General features: G+C 46.1%; 1 protein-coding gene across 10 annotated transcripts in view; it reads left to right on the forward strand.

Annotated features, from left to right (window-relative positions):
- Nucleotides 1–19,187, forward strand: part of CNOT4 (CCR4-NOT transcription complex subunit 4) — a 52,792-nt gene that overhangs the window by 16,953 nt on the left and 16,652 nt on the right. For 4 of the 10 annotated variants that reach the window (XM_077266774.1, XM_077266768.1, XM_077266775.1 and 1 more), the window contains exons 6-12: nt 219–344; nt 1,911–2,044; nt 4,366–4,521; nt 5,770–5,835; nt 9,530–9,587; nt 10,949–11,198; nt 12,785–13,276. In XM_077266774.1, the coding sequence (XP_077122889.1) occupies nt 219–344; nt 1,911–2,044; nt 4,366–4,521; nt 5,770–5,835; nt 9,530–9,587; nt 10,949–11,198; nt 12,785–13,276 (1,282 nt within the window). Of the gene's footprint in view, nt 1–218; nt 345–1,910; nt 2,045–4,365; nt 4,522–5,769; nt 5,836–9,529; nt 9,588–10,948; nt 11,199–12,784; nt 13,277–14,013; nt 14,149–19,187 lie in introns of those variants that run through there. The other 6 variants (XM_077266769.1, XM_077266773.1, XM_077266777.1 and 3 more) reach the window with 3 other exon arrangements.

Raw genomic sequence — 19,187 nt, forward strand, 5'->3', positions numbered from 1 at the left:
GTAGTCCCAGAATTCAGTTTTTCGATGTCTTTAATAGCGGCTGTAGCTGCACATCTCCTGCTAACAGGAAGGGTTAAATTACTGACGATGGCCGGGAGCCCTAAATTGGTGCCAGGTCTTCATTCTCAGCCACCACGGATAGTCGTCTCTTAGTGAGGCCCCGTCTGCAGCTCGTCTCTGCTTCTTCTGACATCACCAACTTTCTTTTTATCTTAAAGGCATCTTTAGGCACCACAAAATACTGCAGTTACTTCTTAAAAAACATGCAGTGCCCAAAGCCAGACTGTATGTATCTGCACGAGCTGGGGGACGAGGCGGCCAGCTTTACAAAAGAGGAAATGCAGGTGAGTGAGCGGACGGCGTCAGGACGTGGAGGGTGAGGTGTCGGCGGTGATTCTGCTTATGGGCTTGGTTTATGGAGGCTTATAAACTGGCAGAGCGAGATGTGCGGCCCGAGGCCATGGAACTGCTAATTGCTCCTGTAATTATATGTAATGAGGCCATTAGCACAGTACTAATCACGCAACCTGCGAGTGGCCGGAGATGTGACCAGTTGTGCCGGCGCCGCTGTGTGATCAGTACCGTCGCTGAGGGTCATACTGGCCAAAACAACAAGTCCTGGCAAACTCTCCCACAGATACTGAGACCTTTGCCTTATGTTTTACTCTTCCTCCTTTCCTTACTCTTTCTTCCTTTTTTTCTTTCTATTTTATTTTTTTATTTTATTTTTTTGTTCCTCTCCCCTTTCCTTTTTTTTCCCTTTCTCTCTTCCTTTCTCTCATGTGTTTTTTTTTTTTCTTTATAGATCTTCATTCTTACTTTTTTAATATTTTTTATACCCTCTCCCCTTTCTTTCCATCTTCCCACCCTCCCTTTCTTTCTCCTTCCGCTTTTTTCTTTTTATATTTTTCATTATGTGCCTTTTTATTTTACATATCTTTATAATATATGCGTGTGTATGTATATATATGTATATATATATATATATATATATATATATGTGTGTGTGTGTATATATATATATATGTGTGTGTGTATATGTATGTGTATGTGTATATATATATATATATATATATATATATATGTGTGTGTGTGTGTGTATATATATATATATATATATATATATATATATATATATATGTGTGTGTGTGTATATGTATGTGTGTGTATATGTATGTGTATGTGTATATATATATATATATATATATATATATATATATATATATATATATATATATATATATATATATATATAATAATATTCTTTCTCTCCTTTCTTTTTTTCTTTGCTCTTTTTTTCCTTTTTTTTTTCCTTCTCCATTTTTCTTTTTTCTTCTTCTGATCCCGAGTTCCTTCCCTCTTTAGTACAGGAATTTTTAGCCCATTTCCAATCTTTTGCCCCTGGTTACGATGCGTCCTCGCTGACTAAACCCTCAGCACACCGTGCGTGTACCAGATGTGCTGAACCCTAAGGCTATGTGCACACGTTGCGGATTTTGCTGCTGATCCGCAGCGGATCTGCAGCTGCGAGTCTGCAGCTGTTTTCCATGCGTTTACAGTACATTGTAAACCTATGGAAAAAGCAATCCGCAGTGCACATGCTGTGGAAAAAATCGCGCTGAAACGCAGCGAGTTACATTCTGCAGCATGTAAATTCTTTGTGTGGATTCCACAGCGGTTTACACCTGCTCCATAATAGGAATCCACAGGTGGAATCCGCACAAAATCTGCAGGTAAAAACGCAGTGCCTTTTATCTGCGGATTTCTCAAATCTACGTGTGCACATACCCTTAACCCTCCTTTTTCTTCTGGCTTCTTATTGAGGGAGAATATTCACAATTGGCACCCATGGGGGAGAATGGTTGATCGTTTATTAAATTGCTAATTTCCTGACCCTCTTCTTTCCGCAGGCGGGTAAACATCAGGAATACGAGCAGAAGTTGCTTCAGGAACTCTACAAACTAAATCCGAACTTCTTACAGTTGTCTACGGGTACAGTCGACAAGAACAAAAACAAAGTAACGCCCCTGCAGAGGTCCGATGTGTAAGTACTGGTAACTGCGTTCCCATGTCGGCCCGTCCCATGTGATAGACGGGATGGTTGTCCCTCCTGTATTTTTGGGGGGTTATAGGGTATTTTGTGGTGTTATTATTGTGGCTTGTCAGGCACTTCTGATAGTCTGTTCCAGTGACCCGTGGGTTAAAGGGACGTTGTTTTTTAGTCATTGCAAATAACCCGTCAGATGGCAGTTTGTGGCTCCTTTAAGAGTTTGTATACACAGTAGTGTCTTGCTGACCCCTGCAGGCCATCAACGGTATTACATCCTCATACCTTTTTAGTTTAGGGCTTCTCAGGGAGCAATATATTGAATCATATGCGACTCTGTGATCACTCGGCTTTGCCGGACCCTCGTCCAAAGAGGCAACAATTGGGTACTTGAAACTCATTCCTGCCAAGCCTGTCTGACATGTTTCATAGAGCTCGGGGCTCGTGTCATTAGTGAAAACACTGCCGCCGTTCCTGGGTGCCCGATCCACCCTCCTAATATAAAGGTCACGCTTCTTTCTTCATCTGCTTATTGGGATGATTTTAATATCTTAACGTCATGTTAGAAGGACCTGGAACCAGTAAAACTCTACTTTTGAAAAGTAGCTTAAAAGTTTTGGAACTTTTGTAAAAGCTTTCCTTTTGTCAGTGGGAGGGGAAAGTTGTCAAAAATATGGAAAAAAAATAAAAGTTCAAGTCCCCCATTAAAAATAAAGATGATAAAAAATCCACTTGTGGTATTGCTGCATTCAGTAAAGTCCGATCTATAAAAATAATTAACCCTGGCTTAGCAAAAACTTTTTATAGATCGTGTGACATTTCACTAACAAAAAAAAAAAAAATGGAGAAAAAAAAAATTCCAATATGTATAAACTCGAGTTGGTTTACCAGTGAAATTAGATAGACTGGACAGATCACTAATTTTATTTTTCTGCGTTCTCACCCAGAGTAACAGTGAATGTTAGGAGGGTTCCGTCTCGGAATGCTTATCTGCAGAGGGTCATGTGATCCAACTGCTGAGCTCCCACAATGCTTTGCTCCCAGCGGTAACAGGGATAACCAGCAGAATTTGGGGTTTTTTTAATTATTTTTTTTACCTTTGGGTGTGAACAGAAAGCAAAAACTTTCCACATTTTTACAAAAAAAAGGGTAAGAACGCATCTGACTTGTGGGAAGTCCTGCAGAAGCTCTCCTTTAAGCAGCCACAAATGCTTAGAATTACAAGCTACTGGCCCTTTTTTTTGGGGGGGAAGGGGGGGTTTATCCAGGATCAGAAAAAGAGGAAAAAATGAGATTTCTATAATTCAGAGATTCTGATAATCTGCAATGTAAAGTGGAAGACTGAGCCAAGAGAGACTATTATCTTCGGCTTTGTCCCGACGTCTAATAATCCGGCGCCTGTCCTGTATCGCTGCGTGTGTGTATGGATAATACGGCAACACAATCTTCCTTTGTCCACCAGCGGATCTGTTAAATCTCGACAGACCCATTAGCAGCTAAGGTTAGAGGCTTAACAGCAGCACAGAGTATTTCAGGAGTGGATATAGAGTCCACTGCCTGGAGGGGGTCCATGGTATAGTGCAGAAGAGGATCGGAGCCTAGCAAGAGAGTAGAAACTGAAAATGAAGGGAGGCAGGCTACTTCAGCAGCACTGAGGATTTCAGGAGGGGAGTGTGACTGCCCTGCTGGAGGTGGAAAGAGTGGAGTAAAGACTTGGAAGAATGGGGCGATGTAATGGAGATTACTTAAGCAGCACAGAGGATTTCAGGAGGGGCGTGTGACTGCCCTGCTGGAGGGGGGTAAGAGTGAAGTAGAGACTTGGAAGAATGGGACAAAGTAATGAAGGAGATTACTTAAGCAGCACAGAGGATTTCAGGAGGGGCATGTGACTGCCCTGCTGGAGGGGGAAAGAGTCGAGTATAGACTTGGAAGAATGGGACAGTGTAATGGATATTATTTGAGCAGCACAGAGGATTTCAGGAAAGGGGAGCACATATCTGTCCGCTCAAGGGATGATGTTGGTAAAGGGGGAATGGAGACAATAAAGATTTCAAGAGTTGGGGCCTTCACCAGCAGCACAGTGTTTCAGCGTGACCTCGGGTGGCTCTGTGGATTTCTGGTCACACGGTCTATCGTGTTTTATGACCTCTGTGACCTGAGACTTTTCGTCCTTTTTTTTTTTCACTGTTGTGTTTTTTTTTGCTTTTATTTTTTGCACATTCTGGTTTAATTTCTTCATCGCTTTTTTTTTTTTTCTTTTCTCTTTTGTACCTTCCCCCTCCCCCTTTTTTTATTTTATTTTTTTAATTTTTTTTTAGACCCAACAGTAATAACAAAGACGCGTGGCCATCATTACAGAGCTCGGGCCGATCCAGCAATGGTTTAACACTGGAACACAGGAAATCGCCTCCCATATTAGACAATGGCTTAGATCCAGATCATTTGACTCCAGACGGGCCAGACTCAGACTTTGGGTAATTGAGCTTCCTCCTCCTCCTCCTTTTTTTTTTCTAATTTTTTAGGGGGGCGGTTCACCATTCTTATAAACCCTCCCTCCTGCTCCCCACCATCACCTCCCTTGATTCGGCTTCCTGTCTTCGTCCTCTGGTCTTCCATCTTGCCTTGTTCCATTGTTCCATTTCACTTTTTTTTTTCTTTTTTTTTAAGTGACTTTGCTTCTAAATTTTTCCCTGGAGGGTGGACATATGGCGGTATTAGGTAGGGGGTAGACCCGGACCTTACCTTTACCAGTGTGGCTCACTTTCTGCAAGAAAGTCTCTCATGGTTGCCCTTTGACTGCAATAGGCATTGTTCAATTTTTGCACCATGACTGACTTAGATTGTAATTGCTTTGCTCCATAATAGTAGCCAAACCCCAAGGATCCTAAAAGTATGCCCTTCTCCCCAGCTGAAAGCTGCTAATCATGGCTTTTCCAAATATGCCTAGTCTGGTACATATAGTGCTGTCAGAAAGCCCATTAGATGCCAGAATTAGATTGCTTTGCTCCATAATAGTAGGCAGCCTGTGGACATCATATAACTATGCCCTCCTTTTCCCCAGCTCATAATGCTAATCATGTTTTTTTCCAAATCTGCGTAGTCTTGTACATATAGTGCTGGCAGAAATCTCATGAGATGCCAGTATTGTAGTAAATATCCAGTTTACTTTTATTGAAGGAGTAATTCCTTAAGGTAACATCCTTTATCACGCTTTCAATAAGATAAACTCGTAGAAATTGTTCAGCACCACTCCCCCCACCAAACACAAGAATGAAGTGCTAATGGGCACGTGCAGTTTATAGGACTGGCTGTCGCAAATTCTCACTAGCCCTCCATTCACACCAGGGACCCCCACATTTTTGTGAATATTGACCCATAAAGGAGCTCAATTCAAGACCCAGAACCAGAGCTTGGGATGCTAAAAACTGTGCCTGGCATCCAGCTGAAAAGGACATTATGGGAGGAGCTTGGTGAAGTAATCCTACTTTTCTCAACCAATCAGCATTGCTGAGAGCTGCTGCCAGTCCTTTTGAGCTGAATGCCAGTTTCCTGACTTTCTTTATTTCTGACTTTCTGACCACTTATCTTTACTTTTAGGTGTAGTTTACCCTCATTGAAGTAGTTTTTTATTCCTTCACCTCCACCTGTTTTTGTTTTTTTGTTTTTGCTTTTTTTAATCCACATTTTGCCGCTTAAAAATCCTGTTTCTCGCAACTTTTTAGGCTGTTGTGGGAATCCGCAGAGCATAATGTTTCCAAATTTGGCAGGGTCATAGAGGACGATACAAGGTACGTACAGATGATCTAATTTTTTTTTCTTTTTTTTTCTTTCATGGATCTGAGTTATTACCCCTAGATCAAGGTGTTTAGCATTAGCTCGCTCCGTTCGCTGCTGTTAACTATTTACATGCTGCTGGGCTTCAAAGAACATTACTTTCTTATTTCTTTATTGCAGTATATTAGAATTATCACAGGTTAAAAAAAAATAATAAATGTAAACATTCTCAAAGTAATATAAAAAAAAATGTAAAGAGGGGGGTGGGACGAAAAGCCAGAATTTCCATTTTTCTGTTGCCACAGATCCCTTAAAAAAAAAAAAAAAAAAGTGGGGAAAAAACATGATTTTCTTGAATATGACAGAATGAAAGCTGATTAACCCTTGGATAGGCCGTCGCTATTAGTCCGGCGAGGGTCTGTCTCTCAATACCTCCATAAGCCTCACTATCGCTAATTAAAGGAGCAGAGGATCTCCTTCATTGCTCACCACAAGCACAGCGCCGTTCCTCCAGTAGTGGTGGTGCCTGGTATTACATCTCAAAAGCACAGCGATTTGAGCTGTAATATTGGGCTAAGAACGTGGCGAGGTACCCCCGGAGCTCTGCAGCTCCCCTCAGCCAGCAGATGTTTATTTCTTATCCTGAGGACCATCTTTATAATCTGGAAGTATCCCCTTCAGTCGGTGTTCTGCCCGGAGGGCCTCTTCTTCCCACATTTACCACCATATTACCATGCACGGGCAGCATTTAGGAGTTCTGCTCTGAGCCCCTTCTCCTAAATCTGCCGGCCCATGTGATGTCTATCTTTCACAAACCTGACCGTAAGTGATCGGGTGCCTGGACCTGCTCTCGTAGTCTCGGGGCACAGCCCACGTTCATCCCGGACCCTCGTACGATGCCAACAACTGGCGCGACCGTGACCTCCTGTCCGATATAGCAGACTTTATACCTTCTTATACATCTTTGTGGTTTTTTTTTCCTTTCAAACCATCGATCATTTCTGCCGACTTCTCGGTGAGTTTTTTTTAGGAGTATTAATCTGTATGAATGTGTCAGTCACATCTGTGGAGGCTTGTAAATTGCAGATTATCAGAATTCTGGACAGAAGGAATGTAACAGTATTTTTATTTTTATTTTTTTTTCTCTGAACTTTTATGTGCTTAATAAGTATTCTTGGCTTTTTTTTTTTCCTACGCCGTGCTCGCTTGTTGTAATTTCTCGGTTGTTTCATTGGGATGGGGGACAGGAGTAACCTGGACTATAGGTGCCTAATAAGAAGCAGAGTCCTCTTCTCCTGTGTAGGCTATACCTGACTTCAGACACTCTGACTCCTCTTTAGCTTCTTGCCAGTAGGCAGGCACAAGTGGTTTTCTGCTTGCCACCGACAACTGGACCACATGGAAGCAGGCTGGTATTGCTTCCCTGTTTCCTCACAGAGGATGATTGGGTCCACTCTAAATCTCCAGTGCGAAGCGAGAGGTGACCACACTGGTACAGATGGCTCCATCGCTCTACCAGACAGGTGTGATGGCTCGCTCGCTCCACCGGACAGATGATTGATGGCTCCCTCTCGCCACCAGACAGGTGGGTATGATGACTCGTTCACACCACTGGACAAGGTGAGTATGATGACTCGCTCATACCATTGGACAGGTGAGTATGATGGCTCCCTCGCTCTACCAGACAGGTGAGTATGATGGCTCCCTTGCTCTACCGGACAGGTGAGTATGATGGCTCCCTCGCTCCACTGGACAGGTAAATATGATGGCTTCACCGGACAGGTGAGTATGATGGCTTTCTCGCTCCACTGGACAGGTGAGTATGATGGCTCCCTTGCTCCACCGGACAGGTGAGTATGATCGATGGCTTCACTGGACAGGTGAGTATGATGGCTCCCTCGCCCTACCAGACATGTGAGTATGATGGCTCCCTCGCTCCACCGGACAGGTGAGTATGATGGCTCCCTCGCTCCACCGGACAGGTGAGTATGATGGCTCCCTCGCTCCACCGGACAGGTGAGTATGATGGCTCCCTCGCTGCACTGGACAGGTGAGTATGATGGCTCCACCGGACAGGTGAGTATGATGGCTCCCTCGCTCCACCGGACAGGTGAGTATGATGGCTCCCTCGCTCCACCGGACAGGTGAGTATGATGGCTCCCTCGCTGCACCGGACAGGTGAGTATGATGGCTCCCTCGCTGCACCGGACAGGTGAGTATGATGGCTCCACCGGACAGGCGAGTATGTTGGTTCCCTCGCTCCACCGGACAGGCGAGTATGATGGCTCCCTCGCTGCACCGGACAGGTGAGTATGATGGCTCCACCGGACAGGCGAGTATGTTGGTTCCCTCGCTCCACCGGACAGGTGAGTATGATGGCTCCCTCGCTGCACCGGACAGGTGAGTATGATGGCTCCACCGGACAGGCGAGTATGTTGGTTCCCTCGCTCCACCGGACAGGTGAGTATGATGGCTCCCTCGCTCCACCGGACAGGCGAGTATGATGGCTCCCTCGCTGCACCGGACAGGTGAGTATGATGGCTCCACCGGACAGGCGAGTATGATGGCTCCCTCGCTCCACCGGACAGGTGAGTATGATGGCTCCCTCGCTCCACCGGACAGGTGAGTATGATGGCTCCCTCGCTCCACCGGACAGGTGATTGGGCAGGGACAGACGTCAATCATCCCCTGCTAACTTAGCTTTGTCACATTACGAAAAATCCCTCCCTGCAGGCTTTCTCTTTCCTCTGGAGCAAGAGGAGCATGGGTCCCCTCGTCTACCCCGCAGCCCACACACTGCAGACCTGTCCTCTGGTGGGAGTGGAATCCTGGATCAACCCAGCATTGCAAAACACTAAGGCACCATGCTACCTCCAAGGTCACACACATCTTCCAGGTCTGCTTTCTTCTAAGTCCCCCCTGGGGTGCAAGCCTGGCTCCTTCTCATCCAGGTCATTTGGCCATCTGTGGCAGAGGAGGCCTGAGTCAGTGCAGTGGGTGCGAAAAAGCGATATCTTTTACCCCCGATAACCGATTCTTTGAGATTCTGCCTCCCCAATCTCCAGCTTCCGGTTCCAAGCAAGCTATTTGCGCTCCTCTTTTTTTTTTTTTTTTAATTGGACCTGAAAAGTCTCAACTTGTACGTTGCCCTCTGACCCTTTCCTCCATTCGGACATAATCTTAATGAGCTCCCGTAATTGGTGGGCGAATCCCCCCTCCATTTTCCTACAGTGGGGGTGAGGCTCCCCGGTCAGCTTGGTGCCTGTAGGGCCGGTATAGCCTGCGTAGGAGGAGACGGCTTTCTTGGCATCGGCTTTTGTGTCTCTTAATAAACACGGCGAGTACAAAGATCACTCAATCAGGATTTCTCCATTCACCTCCAAAGCTGCCTTCAAATTTTCTAAAGTCTCCCTTAGAGACCGCCTGCAAACCAGCTCCTCCCCGCCGTCAGACACCGGGCGGTAAACTTTGAAATCAGCTTTAGATGTGAATAGAGAAGGAAAGTTCAAGGTGAGGAAAAGGTTTCTTGGGTAGATTCTTTGTGGACTTCCCCTTTAAATGTTTTCAGATGTTGTTTCTAAGAATCTGTGCCGTTACATCATTGTTATTGCCATTTGGTCAATATATTTCTACAGGACGAAGTTTGATCTCTGCCTGTAAATTGTAAGCGTCATTTTTCTAAAAAATAAATGTTTTTTTTATTTCCAGTTCTGTCGACAAATCATCAGAGTCATTGAGTATAGGGAACGGCGATAACCTTCAACAGGTGAGTAAAAAATGGAGCAAAGGGGTCAAAGAGCGTCCGATAGTATTAGAGATTCGTATTGGGCTGCCTATGGAAGTCTATGGGCCCATACTGTACCTCTGAGTATATGTAGGGGAGGGAAGCGCACACAGGTTCACTGCATGTCATATAACGGAGATATAGCAATGCTACACATAGGTAAACTGATTTGGTGCAAAGCTACCTTTGCCATCTGACCTTTCAAAACTTCCCACTCGTTTCACAACATAATGTCAAATCATACTGCTTTCTAGTAAGTGTTTCATATCCGAGATGAATTCACAGCTACACTGCTCAGTACTGCTATATAAAGCTGCTTCTGCTAAATGGACTGGAGAGCAGGAATCTCATGTCTTTGTGTGTAGTGTATGGCAGCTGGATTCACAGCTACATGCTTTATAAAGACTTCCATACTTCCACTGTTTCTGGAAAATAGAGACAGGGAAGCAAGACTCCCTCGTGTGTATGCAGTTTAAGGGAGCTTGATTCACAGAGACACTTCTCATTACTGTTGTTTGATGTAATCTATGCTGTCGTTGCTTCTGCAAATTAAAAACTAGAGCAGGATTCCATTTTTGTGTGCAGTTTATGGCAGCTGGAATCACAGCTACACTGCTGAGTATTGTATATAATGTCTTCCATGCTTCCACTGCTTCTGGTAGATAGACAGTGGAGCAAGACTCCCTCATGTCTGCAGTTTATGGGATTCACAGTTAAAGTGCTCAGTACTGCTGTATAAAATCCTTCATGCTGCTTCTGCTACATAGAGACAAGGGAGCAAAAATCTGTCATGTCAGTGTGCAGTGCATAGGAACTGGAATCACACACTGCTCAGTACTGATGTATGATGTGTTCCATGCTTTCACTGCTTCTGCTAAATAAACATGAGGGAGTATTGCTCCACTGTCTCTGTGCAGTTTATAAGAGCTTGATTCTCAGCTATACTGCTCAGTACTATTATACAAAATCCTTTTATGCTGCTAAATAGAGACACGGGAGCAGTACTCGATGTCAGTGTGTGCAGCATGTGGAAGCTGGATTCACAGCTATACTGTTCAGTTTTGCTGTACAGTTTCCTCAATGGAGCTCATCGAAAGCTGAAAATTCGCGAGAGATTCTACAGAGGTGAAAAGGTGTGAGAAATGCATGATATGTGTCTAATAAAGAAAAAATAGATTGTGAGCCTCATTGGTGATGGGGACACAGAGACCTGCTCTGTACAGCACTGCGGATTATGTTGGCAATAAATAACCAAAAAAACAAAAACATTGCTAAATTAACAAACCTTTTTTTTTTTGCCAGTATCTAATCTTGATTTTTTTTTTTGTCTTATTTGTCTCCAGATATTACCAAGCGACACCCCGTCACCTCCGCCAGGTTTGTCAAAACCCAACCCCACCGTCCCCATCAGTCCAGCCAATCACAGTGCGAGGTCTCCTTTCGAAGACACCATGACAGAATCGCAATCTCTTTTCTCGGACAACTTCAGGCATCCAAACCCCATCCCCAGCGGTCTCCCGACGTTTCCTAGTTCCCCACAGACATCCAGTGAATGGCCCACAGCTCCGGAACCACAAAGTCTTTTCACATCAGGTATCTAGAATGTCTTTTTACCCTCCCAGTAATGCATGCTTGGATGTAAGGATGCTGCTTCATACACCAGCTCTTATGTATCAGCACAGCTTCATTCCTGGGCTGACTTCTTCTACAGATTATGTTGCGAGATTGACCTCTTCACTGCCGGGTGGGAGTGAGGGAGAACGAGACACTCCTCAGCAACAGTCTGATTCGCTCTGTGTCTTTGGCACACTGTGTAATTTCCTCCCTATGCACTAGTTCTAATGTAGCGGCACAGCTTCATTCCTGATCTGATTTTCTCCTTCAGCTCAAGGCATTTTCTCTCTTGTGCTGATAGACATGATGCTGAGGAGTGTGCGACCTTCCCCTAGATGCTTTCCTCTCTACACTGATATGCGGCTTGTATTTATTACCTCTTGGTAGCTTATGTGTGCTTTCTTACCTCGCCATCAGCTCTTATGTATCAGCATAGCTTCATTCCTGGAGGGATTGACTCTCCATTATGCTAGTAGACATTGCTGGGGTAGTGAAAGAGAATAAGATACTCCTAAGCAGCACAGTCTTCCATGAGGGCTTTCCTCCTGGCAGTGTGTGTGCTTTCTTTTTTTTATCCACTAGCTCCTGTATCAGCACAGCTTCATTCCTGGATTGACTTTATCCTTTTACAACTTAAGAGGAATTGACTCTACCCTGTGCCAATAAACACTGCTATGGGAGTGAGGGAGAAGATTCCCCTCAACAGTAGTCTTTCATGGGTGCTGTCCTCTCAAGCTTGTGTCTTTCATCCCTTCCTCTGGCAGAGTGTGTGTGCTTTCCTTATCCATTAGCTCTAGTATATCAGCACAGCTTCATTCCTGAGATTAATCTTCCCTTTCTAAAGACTTAGATGCTTTCTCCCTCGCTTCTTACATTTGCTCTTTGCCGCCACCTCCTCCCTTCTGTAGTCTCTAACCCTGGCGGAAGGGAGCTGGTGAGAGCCGCACACTGGTCCTATGTAAGAAGCAGCAGCACAGCCGACTATATACAGGAGTTGCACAGACTCTACATCTGCAAATTGGTAGAAAATCATTGAATAATTCTATTCCGAAAGCTGCTTAGCTGTGCAATTAGAAAGTAAATGAACCAAAAAGAAGATTAATTCAAAAGTATATACATTTACACACACTACGTGCATTTCCTACCGACCTTGACACAGGCGACTGCATGATAGAAACCAGGGAAGGGTTGTCCCGATGCATATGTTTCAGCATTTTGACACCTTGTTTCTGCCTGCCACTATAATAACATCACACTTGATCCAAGACTCCATAAGAATGTGGTTATTTCATGTTTCAAAAGGCAGCAGCACAGCCGACAACGTACAGGAGTTTGCACAGGCTCTACGTTGGCAAATTGGTAGAAAATGCTTTTAATTTTGCAATGAAAAAATTATCCAAAAAAAATTAAGTGTCCTTAGATGTTAAGAGGTGAGGAGCTGCGGAGTCGACCTCTCGTTGGTGGTGTGCTTGGCTCAGTATTGTATTATGGTTTACTACATGGCGTGAATGATTAAAGTACAAAAGAAACTATCTAAGTCTAAATTTTTGTTTGTTTTCACCCAGAAACGATCCCGGTTTCCTCATCTACAGACTGGCAAGCTGCATTTGGCTTTGGCTCTTCTAAACAGCAAGAGGACGACCTAGGTTTCGATCCGTTCGATATCACCCGCAAAGCCTTAGCAGACTTGATCGAGAAAGAACTCTCTGTCCAGGACCAGCCTGCGTTGTCCCCCACGTCTCTCCAGAACCCTTCTCCTCACAGTACTGCCAAAGGGCCAGGATCGGGCTTCCTCCACCCGACCGCAGTCACCAATGCCAACTCTATCTCTAGCACCTTTCCTGTCTTGCCACAGCGGTTCCCACCCTTTCAACACAGAGCAGTTTATAACTCGTTCAGTTTCCCGGGCCAGGCAGCACGGTATCCGTGGATGGCCTTTCCACGCAATAACCTCATGCACTTGAACCACACGGCAAACCCGACGCCCAACAGTAACTTCATGGACTTGAGTCACCCTTCACAACACAACACGGGCCTAGGAGGGATTCCCATTTCAGGTAGGTTTTTACCAAAGTTCTCAATTACGGGGTGATGCTTTGGGATAGAGTTGATTTTTTTTTTTTTTGGGGGGGGGGGGGAGTTTTGGTATTACTGGGCAACCTGGGCCCTTACGTAGACCATCGTGGAAGAGTCTCCACACACAACAGATTTATCTTCTAGGTTGGCTGTTCTCAAAGGTGTCAACCAAAAAGTCAGATGATTCTCATACTATTTGTTTTACGGCTTTTTTCTGAAGAATGGAGATCGCTGCCCAAATATCGTGTGTTGCCATCCCAGCGCCTCTTCTCACAAAAAGGAGAGTAAAGGGCATGCGTAGTGAGCTCCTGTAGGGCCATGCTTCAAGTCCTTGGTCAGGAGCGGTGGTATGTAGCGCTCAACCTGCCTATCATTAGTGATGGGATTACCCCTTTATGGAAAGACTACTTTCTCATTAGTTCATAAAATTTTAGTTCCCCATCTCCTGGCCTTCACCTTCGTAGCGGCAGTGACCTATGAAGGTCCGACAACAATGTCTTCCTACGTTCTGGATGACCTTGTGATTTTTCTGCTTGATTGAACGGAAGGCCTTGTTCTATAAGGTTTTTGTACATAACCGTTTTACCGTTGTCCTTATTTCCTGTAGTGGAGAGCTGGATCATCATATGTATATGATTATTGTACGTTGAAAAGATTATTCTCAGTTTGTCAAAAGCAGAGAAAAAATCAAAGCCGCACCCTTGTGTTTCCTTTATAGGTAATAATGTCTCAGCGGACACAGGGGCGCACGTTCAATACCAGGGAGCCCAACCTGGACATGTACCAAGACCAAAAAACGCAAAAGAACAGCGCCACACTGGACGGTGAAAAAAATAAAGGCTTACATAATTTATTCTGCCTCCTGTAGCGACGTTTCGGTCACAAGACCTTTTTCAAGCACAGTACCCAGCGTTCTAACCACCATTATATACATGAAACCCCAGCCACCCCACTAACATAGCACCAATAGGGTGTAGATACAAAAGTGAATAAAAAACGTTACAATCACAATAGATATACAAAAATCATTAAAAACAGATCCAGAGAGTCACTGTAAACCTGGCCCCTCACGCCACAGATAATTAATAGCTCTGATCGTTCTTTTTAGAGAAATAACATTCTATTAGAGCTCCCATCCCTACATTTGTAAACAATAACGTACCACCAATCAATACATAGCATTGCCACCCCCACAGGCGATCGCCACCCCCACAGGCGATCGCCACCCCCCACAGGCGTGCCCATACAAGACAAGCCAATCCTAATAGTAATATCCCCACACATCTATGTCGGCTCGCAGCGTCCGGGCTGTGTCCTTCCAACGTTGATAAGCGACCGCGGTGCCGCTGTGTATCCTACGTACATCCATGTGCGTCCATTAAACAGACCTCCGGTAGGCGCACAATTAACCATACCGCGCATGTCCAGATCCCCTCCGGTCTGCGCTTCTCACAAGTCTCTATTGCACATGTCAGCTGAGGTCCTTCACGGTCGGCGAGATCTAAATCTGCAGCGAAATTCGCCGCACATAACAGCAGGAGTCCTTCTCGGCCGGCAAGGGATATTCAAAGCGCATGCTCCAGATAAAAGGCCCTTATTCAGCCGTCTATTTCACCTCAAATGTGGGGTCTTCCTTTTGTTTATTTCCATAACAATGAAGCTGCACATCCAGGGATATACTCGGAAAAAATCCAAAATATTATACATATACCGACTTAATTACAGAGGAGATAACAGCATTCGTTAACATCAGTATATAAGAATTAAAATATCAGAAAATACACGACCTGCACCCCAGAATATCCAAGGGCGGTGCAGAAAATAATCACATTAGGTGCCAGAAATTAACAAGAAATCATACAAGAACAAAACACCATAGAAAAATAATATAACAAAAGTTTATTGGACACAGTACCAAATAGACAAATACAAGAGATAAAAATAGGGTTTTGACAGGGATAACCATGAGTGGATGGCACCACAGAACCGCAGGACCCAAACAAGCTTACCACATAATACTAACAGTATGCTCTGAGATTCCCAAATAATCATGCAAAAGTTACAGACAGTGAAGGTATATAGGGAGAGCTGTAAACCATCCCAAAACCAAGGAGCAAACAGAAACCAATAGGTCATAAGTATTGAAGTTATATTACCTGAAGGGGTGCCGAGATTCTGCGGTGCCACCCTCCCCAACGCGCGTTTCGGCGCTATGAGCCTTCTTCCGGGGGATCTCAGTCCTGGGGTTGTCACGGTGGCTAGACCCGGTCCGTGGCCCTGTCTGTCAGTGGGGGACGTCCGGTGCAAATAGGTGATGTTATAGCGGTGGTGCAGTTGTGGGGTGCAAGTCGCGGTAAATAACAAGGACACCAGGTTGCAGTCTCTTTACTGGAGATCTCTCGGTCCTCAGTCCAGAATCCGGTTCACCAGGCTGCGCAAGTCCGGCCGGTCCAATGGCACTTCCAGAGTTCTCCTCACAGATGGAAATCAGTGCCTTCCTTCTAGCGCTGTGTGTTGTAGTCCTTCCCTGCTGTGCTCACGGAAAGTACCCCACAACGGTTGTGTCTGTTTCTTAAGTTCCCTCACAACTCGATTAATAGATGTTCTTCTCGTATTCCGTCCCTCCCTGTTATTCAGGTTGGAACGGCACCCGTTTGTCAGGTAGGCCTGGAGTTCTTCCGGGACCCTAGAGACGCCCCTCTCCCGCAATTGCCCCCCAAGACTTCATAGGTGATATGTGGTAGACAGCCCGCCTCAAACTGACTGTCCTGCCGCTGTTTGGAGTATGGCTTAAAGCTGTATAATATTCCACTCCCTCGGCGTTCCGGCCACCGGTAGTGCGCCTCAGTAAGGTGCTGCCTCTTTCAACAAAACCCCTGCTGGTATTCTCCTTCTGCTTGATCTCGTTTCTCACTCAGCACAATCTATCTCGCTTCTAGTCCTTTCTTGGGCACCGCCGCTATGCAGAGCAGGCACGGTCCCGTTACGTTCTTTCCAATGCCAAGCCTCTGTCAGGATCCCACCCCTGACAGAGACCCTACTGTCTCTTCCTCCACAACACCCTCTGCCACAAGGTGTTGCTTCGTTCAATCCAGTCAGCTTTCTCTACTAACTTCCTGCCTGACCCCCAGTTTACCCACTATGGTGGGGAGTGGCCTAATGAATAGCACCCTTAGCTCCCCCCGGAGGCCCGGCTGTGAAATGTATTGGTGTCTGTGATACCTGATCAGATGAACTCCTTCAGTGCCATCGAACGCACCATGGCTCCCCTTAGTGGCGGAGCCACAGTACTGCAACGACCAGGACTCTGGGGCGCTGCACTCCCCCCTGGTTAAACACAGTACTCCGGGACTGGGAAGAAAACAACAATACAGGTTAGCAAAAAGACATACAAATTTGTTGAGTGCAAAACAATAAGCATACTTGAACAGGCTTCCCTTTATGGGAGGTGAGGACACTTTAACGTTACAAAACATAATTAAATATCATAGCAACAGGCTACAATTAACTCTCATTACCCAACCGGGTATTCTACTAAGTGCAATTTAATGAACAATAATTTAACATTGCCTTCAAGGAACATACACTCCTAGCTCGCTAAAGGCCTTCCCATAATCACATTACAGGGCAAGTTAACTTTTCATTCTCCTACTTTGAACCTGCAGGACCGCCTGTCCCTATGGCACCAGACCTACTGCCTCTCCTTTCTTTTACAGGACCGCCCCGTTCAGCCAGGGCCTACTGCCTTTCTCTACTATACATAGTATAGACATAACATTCCTTTCAGTTTGAGAGCATGGAGCACACTCTGCTTGGCTCCTATAAGGACTCACTCACTAACCCCTACGGGTCTACTTTCTGTCCTTAGTAACGAACTAACTTTCTATGGGGACGCAGGGTTTACCTTCTATCCTCACCTTCATTATTACTTCTTCACTTTCAGCTAAACGGAACTCTACATCTACCTCTACGGGCTTTCTGCATCTTTTTCTTTAAGAGAACATTATCTAGATTCCACATTTTAAACAAATTAAACACACATAACTTTTTCATGTAAAACAGTTACATTTCCTTCGGAGCATCATCATGACATTACTGTTCTAAAACAGTATCACTTTCAAGTTCAATTCTAACCTCCCCTTTAAGAGGAGATCAAGTCTTTCTGAGGTAGCTCTTCTTCTCAGCCTACCAGTCCATACCAGGGCTCCGGAATGGCATCTTCGCAAAGTGTCTTTAAATAAAACCAGTAGGAAGCACCTTTAAGAAGGTGCAAACTATTTACAGGAAAGTTTGAATCATGCAATGTTCATGATTTCACAGTTTGTAAAACTTCATGCAAAACTTCAGGAAAAACAAACAATAAGGATCCCGGGTCAACAAAGGGATCCATAAGGAGTTAACCCTGGACGGGTTTAGCGGTAAACAGTACATAAACAGTTAACTGGAAAACTATTTACATTCTTGAAGCATTCAATTTCAGAATTCCCCACGTTGCGCCACCTGGCGGGGGAACCCCTGCAATACAGGCAGTTCAGGTTCCAAGTTCACTCCCGCGGCCAGGTACACCCCATGGGTGCGGGTCTGTTGCACAACCAGATCGTGTGCGGTGATGAGGGTCTGCGTTCCCACGTCTTTCTGCGCTGGTACATCAGGAACATCGGTTACTTGGAAAGGCACTTCCTTGGCCACTACGGTGGTTGCGGGGGTCATGCGGCAGATTGCAGATTCTGTGATCAGACAGGTGGGAGCGACCGGGGTGGTTACGGATCGGTCACACGGTGGCACTTTGGCTACAGGGGCTGGTTTCTCTTTCTTGTAGACGTTCAGAGCGAACCACCCCTTTTCCCCAAAATGCCGGGTGTAAGTAACGCTGTCCCCCGGGTAGAGGTCCCGATCGGGGTGGCCCTCTCTAAGGTGTGACTCGACATCTCGTCGGTTGACAAAGATCTCCGCGTATAGCCCCGGTTCCTTAATAAAGCCCCAGCCTCCTCGGAGCTTAAAGGTGGTGACGATGCCCTGCCTGCGCGGGGCCTGGTGAGTGGTGGGGTCCTTGCGGGCCCGATCCTTGACCGCCAAATCCTTTTGATGGTGAGCCTCCCGCCCAGCCTGATGTACTTTCTCCTCCTCTCGCCACCGGTGTTCTAGCTGGATTCGGTATTCCTCCCAGCTTAGGGCCTGTACCATCTCCCCCTTCTGGGTCTCCACCCCGGGGAACCCCATAAGATTGGATCCGGGGTTCACCCAGCGGCACACCGTGCGCTCCGCGTGGACCTCACACAGCAAGGGAGTAGGGGTGATTGGGGCTCGCATACGGTGTTCCATGCCCGTGGCTTCCTCCCATGGTAGCAGGCGCTGGAGTCTATGGGTTCCCGGGAGAGGTGGTGCCGCTACAGGACCCACTAACACACCCTCGGCTGGCGGGGCAGGATCGGCGGACTCACCAACTGGTACGAGTTCACTTTCCGCAGCAGGTCCCGCTGGTTCTTCCGGTGAGAACTCCGATGTCCGGGAACCCTCTACCGGCTCCACCGGGTGCGGAGCCTGGACTCTCACATTCAGTTGGAGGAGCTGGTTATATAAGTCCTCCATCTCGGCTCTCAGGAATCTGGTGTTATCCACGGAGGACGGGCTGCCGGGCTCATCCGGGTAGTCGGGGGAGATTTCCACTTCAACCCCACTGTCGGGTTCGGAGCTGCTGGCCATAGCGTCCTCCACGTGGGTCACTTCCTGGTCTTTTTCCCGCTCTCTCCTTCGGGAGCGGTTTCGTTTTCTCTGCCTCCGCCCCCCATTAAGGATTAGGAGGCGGATCTCTGCTGCTGACGGACACGTCCTCACCGTGCAGAAATATTTAGACTGGGCGGCCATTGCTGTTCGCGCTCTCCAGCTTGTCTA

This window comes from Ranitomeya variabilis, chromosome 5 (assembly GCF_051348905.1).
Source record: "Ranitomeya variabilis isolate aRanVar5 chromosome 5, aRanVar5.hap1, whole genome shotgun sequence".
In the NCBI taxonomy this organism is placed as follows: Eukaryota; Metazoa; Chordata; class Amphibia; order Anura; family Dendrobatidae; genus Ranitomeya; species Ranitomeya variabilis.